Source organism: Callorhinchus milii, unplaced genomic scaffold (assembly GCF_018977255.1).
Source record: "Callorhinchus milii isolate IMCB2004 unplaced genomic scaffold, IMCB_Cmil_1.0 Scaffold1, whole genome shotgun sequence".
NCBI classification, from domain to species: Eukaryota; Metazoa; Chordata; class Chondrichthyes; order Chimaeriformes; family Callorhinchidae; genus Callorhinchus; species Callorhinchus milii.
This window is the reverse complement of record NW_024704742.1, coordinates 64,582,072-64,597,040: the sequence shown is the minus strand read 5'-3', so window position 1 is coordinate 64,597,040 and position 14,969 is coordinate 64,582,072. Positions and strand designations below refer to the sequence as shown.

The 14,969-nt window shown below is 38.4% G+C and overlaps 1 protein-coding gene across 1 annotated transcript in view; it reads left to right on the top strand.

Annotated features, from left to right (window-relative positions):
* Positions 1-10,091, top strand: part of htt (huntingtin) — a 111,046-nt gene extending 100,955 nt beyond the window's left edge. The window contains exons 56-67 of the mRNA XM_042342911.1: positions 88-227; positions 992-1,074; positions 1,720-1,850; positions 2,362-2,491; positions 2,670-2,825; positions 3,674-3,864; positions 4,415-4,529; positions 5,090-5,303; positions 6,628-6,733; positions 7,796-7,958; positions 8,442-8,602; positions 9,521-10,091. Coding sequence (XP_042198845.1) covers positions 88-227; positions 992-1,074; positions 1,720-1,850; positions 2,362-2,491; positions 2,670-2,825; positions 3,674-3,864; positions 4,415-4,529; positions 5,090-5,303; positions 6,628-6,733; positions 7,796-7,958; positions 8,442-8,602; positions 9,521-9,734 — 1,804 coding nt within the window. The 3' untranslated portion in view covers positions 9,735-10,091. The remainder of the gene's footprint in view (positions 1-87; positions 228-991; positions 1,075-1,719; positions 1,851-2,361; positions 2,492-2,669; positions 2,826-3,673; positions 3,865-4,414; positions 4,530-5,089; positions 5,304-6,627; positions 6,734-7,795; positions 7,959-8,441; positions 8,603-9,520) is intronic.
* The last annotated feature ends 4,878 nt before the right edge of the window (positions 10,092-14,969 follow it).

The window sequence follows — 14,969 nt, the reverse complement described above, 5'->3', positions numbered from 1 at the left end:
AGGGTCAGCGCTCCGAGAAACTATCATGCGGGGAGGCCTTTATATATGGAAGTTGTTGAGCTGATCATTTGGCAACTTTGTTTGCAGGTTTGGAAGAAAATTGACTCTTATCCGGGGAATTGTGGAACAGGAAATCCAAGCAATGGTATCAAAGAGGGACAACATAGCATCCCACTATCCGTACCAAGCATGGGACCCTGTGCCATCTCTATCTGCTTCGACAACTGGTATGTTGCACTGCAACATTCTGTTTGGGATTTCATGCTTCCTGTTTGAACTTTTCGTGAACCTCTGTTGAAGTTGCATAACTTTTCTGTGATGGTCTTTGTAAATTTGGGCTCTTTAAAACTATTTTTTCCATTTTTCCTCAGAGCATATTCAATCCATTTCTTGTATTCAATTGCTTAATGATTTGTGAAATACAGGGAAAACCCCCCAAATATTGCCTATAATGTATGCTTCTTGTTCTGCGTTTGTAACAAGAATGATAGTTGTTACTGTTGTAAATTGGAAAATGGACGTGGCTGTTAAACTAGGAGTGTACAATTACACTTTGCTCGGGGCTGGCAGGATAAATGAGAGGCTGAACCTTTGGTGGATGTCCGTAGCTGCTCTGTATTGCAATGATGTCAGACTAGAGTCAATTGAGTTCCTTACACAAAATCTAGCACTGCTCCCAGTCACAATATATTTAGAAATTATTCTTGACAATACTTTTAAAACAGAAAAAGAGCCAACAAGCCCTGTACCTGTTCTGATAGTTAGCAACCATCTCGATATTCCTTATGCCTTTCTCTTGCCAGAAATGCATCGAATAGTTTCTTGAACTCATTTGTACATTTTATCACCTTCAATTGGTTTCAAAAGTTTGAAACTAAAAGATACAAAGCCCTGATCTGCCAGTTGTGCTTACCTGCATAAACTAATTGATATTAACCATGTATCTTTTACTAAATCTTTTAACAATTTATTGCATTTTTCTTAAATCTAGGTGCCCTGATAAGCCATGAAAAGCTTTTACTACAGATAAATACCGAGCGGGAAATGGGGAACATGAATTATAAACTGGGACAGGTATGGAGTATTTGTTTGTTTGAATGTGTGAGAATCAGCAGCTATTTGCCCTCCTTTAATATTCAACAACAAATTGCATTTATATAGCGCTTTTCAAGTCAGGAGGATGTCCCAAGGCACTCGACAGTCGAGGGTTTGCATTTGGGGTGTGGGCCAAAGTGGGAAGATGACTGAAGGGCAGTCAACGAGGAAGGTCTTGAGGTGGACCTTGAAGGAAGCGAGAGAAGGGATGAGGCGATGACACTCCAGGGATGGAGTTCCAGAGAGTGGGACCTTCAGTTATCTTCCCACCACCACCCCACTTGCCCTCCACCTCTCTTGACTCCAATCTGCAGCTCGGGTGCAAACCCTTGACTGTTCCACACCTTGGGACATCCTCCTGACGTGAAAGATGATATATAAATGCAATTTGTTGTTTTTAAAGTTAATTGGTTAAGCATGTGCAGTTTTCATTTCATCCATTTTTAAATATAATCAGTTTGAATTGTACTTAATACATTTTGAAGAGCTTTGAGCAGTTTAGGAACTATTATCTTAACAATAAATCAATGCTAGAATCTGCTATTCTAGCTCTGCTGTTTGACAGTTATGAGCATTTGAGGCATTTCTTCTTTACTTTCAATAGTTTACTTTCTTGCTGTGCAGGTATCCATTCATTCTATCTGGCTGGGAAACAACATCACCCCATTGAGAGAAGAAGAGTGGGATGAAGATGAGGAAGATGAAACTGATGTGCCTGTTCCATCCTCTCCTCCAACTTCGCCAATTAATTCAAGGTCTGTTGTGGTGTTGTTAATATGCAATTTCTATACATTTGTGTCATCATTTAGAAAACTTGAAGGCCTCCTGGACTCCTTGTGGAGAAAGCATGTAGCATGGGTAACCTTGCACCACTTGCGTTTCTCCCAACTAGTTACAGACCAACAGACACCTGTAAGAAGGTCTCATGTTGGTCCTCTTACAGAGAAAATCTGTGAAGCCAAAGTCCGAAAACAAAATGACTGAAATAAATATCTCACCTGCCGGAGGGAGATCTGAACTGAATCTTCAACAATGTTCCTCCATTGTCTACTTCTCCTCAAAACTCAGGTCATTAATGCACTCACCTCGGTGGTGAATTTCTCTAGCTCTAGGTCAAGTGGAGACCTGACTGGAGCCAGGGATGGTTTGCAGGTGATTATCCAGCTGAGCAATGCATTGAGCATCATGAGTTGGAAGGCTTGTTTGGTACAAATTTGATTTTAGTCTGTTTCACCATCTTTTAACACTTTCCTAACTTTACTGCAGGAAGCATCGGGCTGGGGTTGACATTCATTCCTGTTCCCAGTTCTTACTGGAACTCTACTCTCAGTGGATACTTCCCACTAACACTGGCAAGAAAACCCCTGTTGTCCTGATCAGCGAGGTGGTAAGATCGGTAAGTGTTGCATTTGATCTGGAAATAATCTTTTATTCGTTCATTTTCTGGGAAAAAATGCAGGTATGTAATCTCTCAAAGCAATATATGCAAAATTAATGTAGGAAAGTCAGAAGTACTGTAATTGAATCCCATGTGTAATCCCATGTCCAAATTTAAATGTGTATTTCCTTTGCAGCTTCTGGCAGTTTCGGATTTGTTTACTGAAAGAAACCAGTTTGAAATGATGTACAGCACTCTGACAGAACTGCAGAAACTGCATCCGGCAGAGGATGAAATTCTTAATCAGTATTTAGTGCCTGCAGTCTGTAAGGCAGCAGCCGTTCTGGGCATGGTAAGTGGGGAAATGGTATCTCTTCACTCTATCACAAACGTATAGCCTGCAAAATCTCACAACGTTACTCGTATCACAAAATAATGGATTCTCGAAGTTCCCAATTTTGTTCCTGGCAACCTGAAGGTAAACTGAGTTTGAATTTCTCCTGTTAATCAGGGTTTGTGATTTTTCACTGTCTTTATACAACTATACATTGGTTTTATTGAGAAGTCAGCGTGAACTCCACATCACTGCTAAAATTAGAAAATTACAGCAACACCTGTTTAAAGAATCTCTGTAACATAAATGAGGTGTTAAAATAACAACTTTAAAAGTTCTCTTTTATCTAAATGTGGGAGTAGGTCTTAGTATAGATTGTCAAGGGCGAGAAAAGTCTACAGCATAATCATTACTTGTTTATTGTTTTAGCAATGGTCTGGTTTTCTTCATTAAGATTTTGAATAGTTGCAGTTTACAATGAAATTTACACTTATAAAGTGCCTTTCACGTCGGGAGGATGTCCCAAGGTGCTTGACAATGCTTGGTGGGCACCGGAGCTGAGGTTCAAAGTGCGGTCAAAAAGAGGTTTGTTTTGAGACTGACCTTGAAAAAGGGAGGAAGGACCTGGGAATGGAGTTCCAGAGAGCGGGGCCAGGAGGCTGATGAGGCGAATAGAACAGGAGATGTGGAGTAAGCCACTGTCAGCCAAGCAAAGGGAACGGCCGGGTTGGTACGGGTGAAGGAGGTTCCAGAGTTAGGGTGGGGGGAGACAATGGAGGTTACATGTAAAATTATTTTTTTGTTTGGCTTGTTAAAAGCTTTAACTCTTTATCGTTCACTTTTCCTGTTTTATGTATGTTCTATAGGATAAGGCTATTGCAGAGCCTATAAGTCGTCTGTTGGAGACCACATTGCGAAGTACTCATATGCCTTCTCGGATAGGAGCACTGCATGGAATTCTTTACATTCTGGAATGTGATCTATTGGATGATACAGCAAAACAGCTCATTCCAATCATCAGTGATTACCTGCTGTCCAACCTGCGTGGAATAGCACAGTATGGAAGAATTTTATGTTTATCGTGACTTACTAATGAACTATATTGCCTCCAAAGTGCTGAGTGGGAATGAGAATATTACCTGGTTCTAAACATTCCATTTAATGCAAGTAGATAATGGGAAGTAAAGGAAAAAAATTAATGTTTCTGCCTGAATTTTTTTAGGCTAAGTGTTTTAAACCTAGCTTTATGTAAGATAATTGGTTTCCATTCTCTTATTTCTTTTAGAGCATGAAAAGTCAGTTCCTTCCGAACAGCTGCTTCCTTATTGACTTTGTCAAGGTGTAGTTTGCTCCATTGATAAACCAAGTAGAAACTATCCTATCATGGGTTCTACACCCATTGCATTTTCTAGAGAGAGAGATTTTTCGCAAATAGTCCCTAAACCTCCTCCTCCCCTCCCCCCCCTACCCCAAGGGTAGCAGAATAAACCTAGCTATATTAATATATCCTCAACTAAGATGCATCTTATTAAAATTGTCTGTATTCTGATATAAACCGAGCAAAGTTTAAACAGCATTGCTAATATTTTGTTTTGTTCTTTATATAGTTGTGTTAACATCCACAATCAACAGCATGTATTAGTGATGTGTGCAACAGCCTTTTACCTGATAGAAAACTACCCACTCGACGTGGGACCTGAATTCACTGCAGGCATCATTCAGGTATTGCTTAGTGTGTGGTGCATTGTATTAGATAGGTATAAAGCAGACGGTACAGTATCTGAAAGGTTACATTGTGTAATATCTATCCATATTGTTACTCCTGTAAATGGTAACAGAGCTATATTAGTTATTTTGGCCACAAATAGTTGTTTTTCAAGTCTCTTGTTAATACAGTGGTTTGTATCCAGACAGACACTCAATTGAAAGCTTGTGGGTTTATATGGTGATTTAGAAAATTGGACTATAGTGAGTTTGTTTGGAGATATTTGTTCTGAACAAATGGCAGTAAGCAGAGGGGCAATGTGTCCAATCACCCACAAAGGACATAATAGTCAATCTCTAAATAGGTAGCATTTGTGTAAGCCTTTTGGTCGGCCAGCAAAATAAATATTTGTGATTGAATATTTTTTGAATTATGCCACAAGTCAAAAAGTATTCAAGCAAGAAAAACCTGGAAACACACTACCAATTGAACACGGACTTACCTAGGCTAGTCCGAATGTTTGGTGGGGCCATGGGTTGTAGATTTAAGTGTAACTTCTTTAATTAATTGTTTTCAGATGTGTGGTGTAATGATCTCTGGGAGTGAAGAATCTACTCCTTCTATAATCTATCATTGTGTGCTGCGTGGGATGGAACGTCTTCTGCTGTCAGAACAACTTTCGCGTTTGGATGGAGAGGCGCTGGTAAAACTCAGTGTAGATAGACTGAATATGCACAGTCCTCACAGAGCAATGGCTGCATTGGGATTGATGCTAACCTGCATGTATACAGGTATTGAATTGCGACCTATGATACACCACACTTGTTAATACATTAGAAAACATTAGAATATACAGCACAGAAACAGGTCATTCGTCCCAACTGGTCTGTGTCGGTGTTTATGCTCCACATGAGCCTCCTCCTGTCCTTCAACTAAACTTCAAGCATAACCTTCTATTCCTTTCTCCTTCATGTGTAATATAAAATATATATATTATAATATATATCTAGCTTTCCCTTAAATACATCTATGCTATTTGCGTCAACAGCTCCTTGTTCCACCATGTTCCACATTCCCACTACTCTCTGTGAAGAAATTTCTTCTAACTTCTCTATTTGAACTATTATATTGATGGCCCCTGGTTTTGGTCTCCCCCACAAGTGGAAACATCTTCCCGATGTCTACCCTATCAAAACCTTTCAGCATTTGAAAGACCTCTATCAGGTCACCCCTTACCCTCCTCTTTTCAAGAGAAAAGAGTCCAAGTATGTTCAGCCTTTCCTGACAGGTATAACCTCTCAGTTCTGGGATCATCCTTGTGAATCTCCTTTGCATCCTCTCCAGTGCCTCTACATCCCTTCTATAATGTGGGGACCAGAATTGCACACAGTATTCTAAGTGTGGTCTAACCAAATTTCTATAGCAGTTTACCATAATTTCCCTGCTTTTCATTTCTATCCCTCTAGAAATGAACCCCAATGCCTGGTTTGCATTTTTTTTATGGCCTTATTAACCTGTGTTGCTACTTTTAGTGAATTGTGTATGTGTATCCATTGATCCCTTAGCTCCTCTACCCCATTTAGGTTTTTATTTTCCAAGATGAATGTGATATGTAATATTTGATGAAGCTTCAGTAAACTTGATTATCAGGTTTAACTCATTGCCTTGGACTTGAAACTTTGAATTTTTGTCACTCACTTCTTGTCATGTCATTTTGGAAGCCTTTTGAAATGATCAATCCTCCTATCGATGCTTTTATGTCCACTTTAGAGTTGGTTCTTGGCAACGTGTGCCTAATACTTTCTGGGATTAGGTTAGCAGGGTGCTTATACTGGGAACAGTGTGTGCTCTCCATACAATGATGGACCTCTACCTCGTTTGGATACTCTTAAGCATAGCAATGGTGATTATGTTTATCAGACACCCGGCTGACCAGAAAAAAAAATTTAAGCAATACTTTTCAGATTTTTTTATACCATCTGAAACAAGACCATTGAAATGTATGAAACCATATAAAATATTTTTCTTTGGTGCAGCAATGCTTGCAGGGTTGTTAGAAAAAAATGATGTGTTACAGGAGTTTTCCAAATTTGAATCTTTTTATGGTGTAAACAGGCAAAGAGAAGGGCAGCCCTGGACGGATTACAGAAACCGACTCCACAGCTCCCGACAGTGAATCTGTCATCGTGGCTATGGAACGGGTATCAGTCCTGTTTGACAGGTGGGTGCTTTTCAGAGGAATGTAGCTTTTACAGAAATTGTACAATAATGGGTTTGTGTGGTCATATTCTTGGTCACAAGTGATGTACTTCAGAAGAGGAGTTTCGTTTGGGTGAAGGAACCACCTATTAGATCTCGTAAATCCAGAATGCCAGGCCAATCCCTCTTGTTAAATGAACCTTGGCTACCCTTTTTAGTAACCACACAAATGGCAGGTATACATGTGCATGCGTGGGGTGAGTTAGGATAGAGCTGGGCTTAATTGCGGTGGCTGTAATCTTATGGCTTGCCGTTTGTGCAAATGCAAGTGCACACGTTTCTTGACATTGAGATTTCATAGGACCAACTGCAACTTAAGGAATTGTAGTCCAACGTTAAATGCAAATATTGCTTATGCGATAAAATAAGAATCATCACTAGGTCATCATAAGACCAGATGTTTCTTGTTCAAAAATCAAGTAGATCCACCCAATCCTTATCCTTTTTTTAGGTTGACATAAATAATATATTTTATTTTATATTTTACTTAAAAAATCCTTGGGGAGGAAGAAGAGGCAATTGGGAGTGACTGTGAAGGATGTACTGGCTTTGAGAAGACAAACCCAGGCAAACCACTGTTTTGGTTGTCCAGCGTTTCTAGATCATTAGGTTTGAGGATAGAAATGTTCTCAACTTTGGAAGTCAATGCTCAAACAGGTAGGATGGCTGGACAGTACTGTGAAACTTACTTTGTATTGGTAAACTGGTAAGGCAACAAACATGCTTCTTTGGTGGTTGCAAAATTCTGGTTTGTTTCCAAAACATATTGAAAGCAATCCAAACTTTGCAGTGTTAGCTGGTTAAATTCCAGCAGTGCACATTCCATTCCAGCCAGGGAAATCTCCATATATAGATGGCACACATGTGTGGAACTCTCTAGTTTGGATACTATAATGCTTGCTGATGGATTGCCTCATTTGTCGGCTAACCCCTCAAAAAAATCCAATTTAGCAGCCAGAAAATTAAGTGTATATTTGTTCTGAGTTTAGCAACTTGAAAAATTCAATCTGTTTCTGGTTGGTAGAATTAGGAAAGGGTTTCCTTGTGAGGCACGAGTTGTGGCACGGATCCTCCCACAGTTCCTTGATGACTTCTTCCCACCCCAGGATGTGATGAACAAGGTTATTGGTGAATTTATTTCCAGCCAGCAACCTTACCCACAGTTGATGGCTGCCGTTGTTTACAAGGTATTTTTTTTATTCCCATTCGTTTCTTATCGAATTGGCAAGGCTTCTGCTGCAGGATAATATTATTAATTGTACTTTGCGCAAGGAATCTTTGGAGAAAGGTTTGGGTGTTTTTAAACTACAGTGAGAGTTAAGAGTGGGTTTTCATACTGTTATAAAAAGCTTCATTTAGAATTGCCACAATTCTGAGGATTGTAAGGTTTTGTGTTGCACGTGAAATCCTATAACATGCAGTGCTGCACTTCAACCAGTTGTTGAACATCCTTTCTCACTCTGTTTGAATATAATAATAATTCTTGCATTTGATGCAGCGCCTTACCACATCATTGACGTTTCAATGACCTTCACAGAACATACTGTAGAGAGGATTTACTGTACATTTTGTGGGTGAAACGCAGAAACCAACTGTACACCGCAGTGTCCTACAAGCAGGATTGAGTTGTTATTCTGCATTGAAAACTTCTTTTTGTGTTCTTTTTGCAGGTGTTTCAAACACTTCACAATACTGGACAATCTTCCATGGTGAGGGACTGGGTAATGTTGTCACTCTCAAATTTCACTCAGAGAACGCCGGTAGCGATGGCAATGTGGAGCCTCTCCTGTTTCTTTGTCAGTGCTTCTACCAGCACATGGATCTCAGCCCTGTATCCTTGATTGTTTAATTTTAACTAGTAAAGGCGCGGAAGATGAGAACTATAAGACGCAACACATTTTAAACAAGCTGAAGCAGTCTGTAAGCATATAAGCCCCAAGACATCCTTATCTAGGAATTTAACTTCATTCAGTAAAATACATTGAGAGTTGAGTTATTAAAATGGCCAATATTAATTCTGCAGATTTACCCAGCTTTACGTTTGACCTAGTAGGAATTATGGCACAAACTGGTGCAGTAGAGACTAATCTGAAAGCAGGTTTTCCAACCACAAATGCCATTACTACTGAGTTGTGGAACATTTATGAATTTGATGTGCTTTGAAATTGCTTGTTAAAAGGATGAAGCACTTTATTGTATTTTGCTTTGACTCTCTCTTGCAACTCCACGTAACCATTCAAAAGAGGGTGAGCATCCTGTTCTGAATCCAGTTATGTAAAAAGGAAACCAGAAAGATTCCCCTTCATAATGAAACTAAGTACCAGTGTGAAGTGTTAACTCAGCTTGACACCTCTTGTTAGTGGCAAAGCTGAAGGAAGGAACTCAGTTGATCCAGCGTAGTGGATGTCATTTGCTTTGTTCCACTTGATCAAAGATTTTGAAAGTAATGAAAAAATAAGAAGTCTGCAAACAATCTGAGAAATAATAAGTAGCCTCCTGTAGTGTCGTGCTTTCTGCTTGAGCTATGAGTAATTATTGAAAGAATCAATATGAGAAGGGAACTAATTGTCTTTTAACCAGACAGCTTGTTTTCTTTGGAATTTCAATTGGAAAATATGTTGCTGGAAATGGGTATTGAAAGAGACTTGATCAAAATTATTAGGCAAATCAAAAAGTGTATTGTAAACTTGACTCTAATGTCATTATTAACATTTGCAGTAAAGTTATTATCTCTTAACTGTTCTCTCAGCCTTCCCCATATTGTCAGCCGAATGGGTAAATCGGACCAGATTGATGTAAACTTGTTCTGCCTATTAGCCATGGATTTTTACAGGAAACAGATTGAAGAGGAGCTGGATCGCCGGGCCTTCCAGTCAGTCTTTGAGGTGGTGGCAACCCCCGGAAGTCCATATCATCAACTCTTGACTTGTTTGCGAAGCTTCCATCAGGTTGCAGAGTTGTGAATGCAGTGTCTGCACTTGACATGTGGAGAAGACTTATTCATTAAACAAAATGGCATTACTCAGTGACACATTGATGGTTGTTTTACTGCAATCTTCGTGCTCTAAGTCACTCCTAGCATGTTGAAATTTCCTTCAGAATTTTCGGGCTCTTCAGTTACATGTTGTAACGTGGTTTTATGTAAAATTTAGTGCATATAATCACAAATGTTAATCTTCTCAGGATGTAAGATGTGGTAATATCAGTAAAACTGTCTTTTAACTGAAGATTTATATATCATGTAAAGTATGTACAATTGTAAAACCTGTGATGCATGAATTTATCCCATAATTTGCAATGAAGAAAACCACTATGTTGAATGTCTTCTGTCTGTCAGTCCTTGGCTGTGGATGGAGTCAGAGTACAGTTCAAGTGAGTGTGGCTGTTGCTCAGGTGTGAATATTTATTTTGATTTAGCACAAACTCGTAAAGCAGCTTTTGAGTTCAGTTTCCATCAAAGAAGCATTTGATTCTTAATGACATAGTGTGTCTGTACTATACAAAGAAAAGAATATATTTATTAGGTATGAAGTCGACATATCATGATCTGGTATTCAGATCATATTTGAGAAGGGCAAACAGAATCAATTTCATTAGTGATGTATTTAGTGGAAGATGAATTTAGTAAATATGGATTTGGTTTGAGGTTAAACATGACATTAGTCAGCACATTGCAAAGAGTCAAGTTCAAATTAGTCAGTGTTTTCAATTATCAACGTAACCTGAATAAAACCTCAATGTTTATTCTTTGCCACTTATGTGGGCAAAGCTGTTTGATTATAATTTGATTATGAGAATGGATGCCCCATATTGGACTGCCATAATGGATTATTGCAATTAGACATACAAAAATGTTAAATTTGGTCTAATAGGGTATTAAACCAAACTTGGACTGCTTTTATAGGCGTAATGTTCTAGTTTAATAGGCTCATAGCTACATGTATTAATATTCCCCGCTATTACAAAAACTGAAATTAATTATTCTTAGAGTAGCCAGAAAGCCAGCTCAATCATGCACTTATTAAGTTAAATCATTTTGACTACATTGTATTCATTTTTTTGTTGAGACAAAATCAACCATGATAATGCTTTGAAGCAATAATTTTGTTTTTGTAGAGTTTCTGGCCCTGTTCATGTTGGGCATTCGCTTGTTTTATTCAGGTAAAAGTGTGCAAGCACCTTTTCTCATTTCTTCCACATATCTAATCCTGGGACAGACTTGCTCGACTGCACTTGTTGATGAGAACCTTGAACAAACTGGCAGGGCCACAGAGTTCATTTTAAGTGTGTTGTTGCTAACATACTGCAGAACTTTAGTGTCAGAAAATAATTATCATTTCAAATATAACAGTGTATAACCTTGTGTTTGTCATTCTTGGGGCAATGTGATTTTAAATATTGCCTATGACAGTATCTAACAAACTTAAAAGGGTTCATTAGTGTAAATTCTTACCATTGCAGTGGCTGGTTTAATGAAAGATGTGACAACTTTCACTGACTCATAATGTTGATGTATCCCATGTTACTGTGAGTTTTTATATTTATATATTATATATGTATATATACAATATATATATACATATATACATATTTATATATAACCAGACTGACAATAGTAACAAAATACAATGAGGCTGCTTCTAATTCCCGCAGACTGACTCTTGATTTGACTGTTTATACAATGGCTATGACAGACATGTGGCTGGAGCCTTTGTATTGTATTAATCCTCATAGTACTCATTTTAACAAATGTTGCATTTTAACTCTAAATGACTTAATTTGCACTTTGAAAAATAAATGGACTTATTAAAACATGGTACCCATAAATGTGTGACATTTTTATTCCTATTCTAAAAGAAGCGGAGAGAAGCTGCTTTTTTGTGCACAATATCTTATTTGAATGCATTTAAAGTCCATGCCTTGTTTAATTTTATCGAAATCTAATTTTGCAGGGTAGATTATGCAAGAAAGAACCATTTATAAAGAACTTTCCCATTAGAGATTTTTTAAAAAAATTTCATCAGAAATACAAATGGTTTGTCAAATAAGATGATGTGCCAGACAAGATACAAGATAATTATGAGAGGGTCAAGGGAAAATGCAGTGATGGGAAATAGCTCCATGCTTGTATTTCAAGTTACTAAAACAATGGTGAACACTCCACCTAGGGCTATATTATTATCTAACTACAAATAGAGGTAAGGCATATTCACAGAGGAAAAGTGGAACCAGCTGCTGAAAATGGAGGTCTCTGGTTTGTCTGCAGAAGAGGGTATGGGATGAAAAAGGCCGCCAAAAAATACTCGTTGATTAGCTCTATGAAGGTCTTTTTCAGTTATCTTTTACAAAAGAATATTCCCCATTTTTCAAAACCTTGTATTTGGCATTTAGATTTTCCGTGTGCCCTCCAGAGGGAGAGTGCGCATTCCATCCCAACAATCTATCTCTGGGATTTCCGTGTGTAGGTGGGATGCACGTTTCTGGAATTTCCATGCATTGGTTTGGATACTCTTAAGCACGGTGATGGGTTTCCGCCTGTGTCACTCGGCTAACCAAAAAAAATCCTCCTCTCTGCAGGCTGAAGTACTGAATCGTGATGTCCTAACCCTTCATGTTGTAATAAGGGAGTGAGTATGTTCCACCACTGGGATTAAGCTGCTTTGAAGAGCTGTGTTAATACACTAAATGAAGCTGAATTCCACTTATTGGAATGCCAATTGTGCACAGCAGTGTCACAAACCGTCGTGGATTGAGTGACATTTTTTGAAAAATTTGAATGGATTATTATGCCCGGAAAATCAATCCGCCAATCAACAAACAACCGGGTTCCTACTTACTGCTAGGTAAATAGAAGTGTGTGGAGTAAGGAAATTTGCCGAAGGTTTTGCCCTGCTCAGGAATCAAACCCAGGTCCTCTTGCCTCCTATCCACTAATCCACATACGCTACCAGACTTCACATTTTGTTTTGCATCTGGGTTAACTTAATAAAGCAGTCCAATTTATGCCGGCTGGTTTAGAGCCAACTATACCACAGGGATCTTTCCAGTAATTATAGAAATGTTTAGAGAAAACATTTGTTTTGTAAGCAAACTATTTCTTAACTAAACTTCTCCCCCCTTCCCCCCGCCATAGAAAGTTTGGGTTTGATTTTATTCATTGTCTTATTTCTAATTTATAGCAACAAGCCAATAGGTTTTATTTTGTTGGTTCATGGAAAATCTCCACAGTCCATTGTAAAAGTAAGTGGAGCAAGTCTTGGGTCTTATCTTGTTGCTTAGGAACACTTGAGTGTAAAAGTATGAACTGACCTTAAGGGTATTGTGACAAGCTAATTAAAATGCAATGAACAGTTTTGCTTTGCACAAAATATTGCCTTTTATTTCGTAATTGCAAAGTGGCTTGGTAATGTTTGTAAAGCTTTCCTGAATTTATTGTTGGATGTTAAACTGAACTTCCATCTTCACATTTAGTATTTATTGTAACTTATCCAAAAGCTAGGTAAAGAGGATTTTGTATACTTGTAACAAGCTCTAAAATGTATTCCACCTACTGGATGTGAGGATCAAGAAACTTTTGTTTTAGGCTTGAAGAATTGGTTCTTTGTGGGTCTTTGCACCTTATCAGACAAAGGAAAATTTCCATACATAGGTGTCATGTATATGTGAAATTCTGTTTCACTTGGGCACTCTAAGCACGATAATGGGTTTCCGAGTGTGCCAAACACCTGGCTGACTTCTCAAAATATTACTAATCCATCATGACCTGCAATGCACAATTGAGTAGAGTGTAAAGATTGTGATTTTTTGAAAATATTCTATGTGTAAGATGCACATTGACACACTAAAGGAAACTGATCTCATCCTATAGCAAACCATATGTCTTTTATTTGCCCTTCTCTATCTATCTATGGAACCTCCAGCTGATATTAAAGGTATTGAGAGAGGAAAAATGCAGTGACTTGTCCTACTTTTTAATATGTCAGTACTTCTGGCACCTGATTTGCTACTCCAGTCAGTACCGATACCGTTCCCGGTATCATTGGGGGATATACTGCATCTCATTGCTCTCCAAACGCTGAGCCCCTGTTTAGGGATTAACCTAAATAACTCTTTAGATCTATTTCATGATCACACTACACTAAATATGGTGGTTCAATTCAATGCTCTTTTGAATATTTATTTTAGAATTTATTCACAATAGATGTGTCTATTGGCCCAGTTATCTAAATGATCCAAAAGCTTTTACATCTGGATGCATGATTTCTCAATATCTGCAATATCTACTGTCATCATCATCTGCAAACTTTGAGGGTATTTTGCAGGATACCCCCAAGGAGTAATCAACAATACCAAGGTATTGTGTGGATATCTATATCAAATTAAAAGTGGTTAGTATGAAAGGTGAAGGCTTGAAAGATTATGGGTCTATGTGGAGCAGTGGGATTGAATGAATGGCTTGCTCTGAGAGCCGGTGCAGACTTGATGGGTTCATTGGTTTCCTATGCTGTAAATTTCTATGATTCTACTCCAAGTGATGCTAACCCTCTTTTTAAAAAAAATGATCTTGCCATGCTTCACCACTAATCCAAAACAACTCACAATGTAGCCCAACCAAAGAACACATGGAGCTGAATCACTGTCTATACTTATGCTCACCCATTCTCTTTCAACTTCTCTGTCAGCAATGCACCATGACCAGTGCCTATTTCCCTGATTTCCAATCAGTCTTATTTGTTCCGTTGAAAAGGTATAGAAAGGGAGAGGAACTGTCTCAAACAAACTGCCGAGGGCATGGCTTAATTGCACATCAACTTTGATGATGGATAATAATAACCATAGTTCTTGCATTTGATATAGAGCCTTATCACGTCATCAAGATGTCTCAAAGAGCTTCACATCATATATTGTAAAGTGGATTGGCTGTGTACTTATTCCATCTCAGGGTCCAGTTACCCCGAGTACTCAGGTTTCGGGATGGATTCTGTTGCTGACAGGATGACTACATTTTCACAGGTTTTGAATTGCACTCTATGAAGACTACCTGAATGTTTGTTTAGGAGAATAGTTTCCAGGCTGCTTTGGTAGCTTTGAGAGGCGATCAGTTGTTAAGGGAATAGAATGAGTATTATACGACCAGCTGCACATTTGCATGAAGTACAGACAGTGGAGTTCCAAAAGCACTCCTTAGCAAAGCAGTA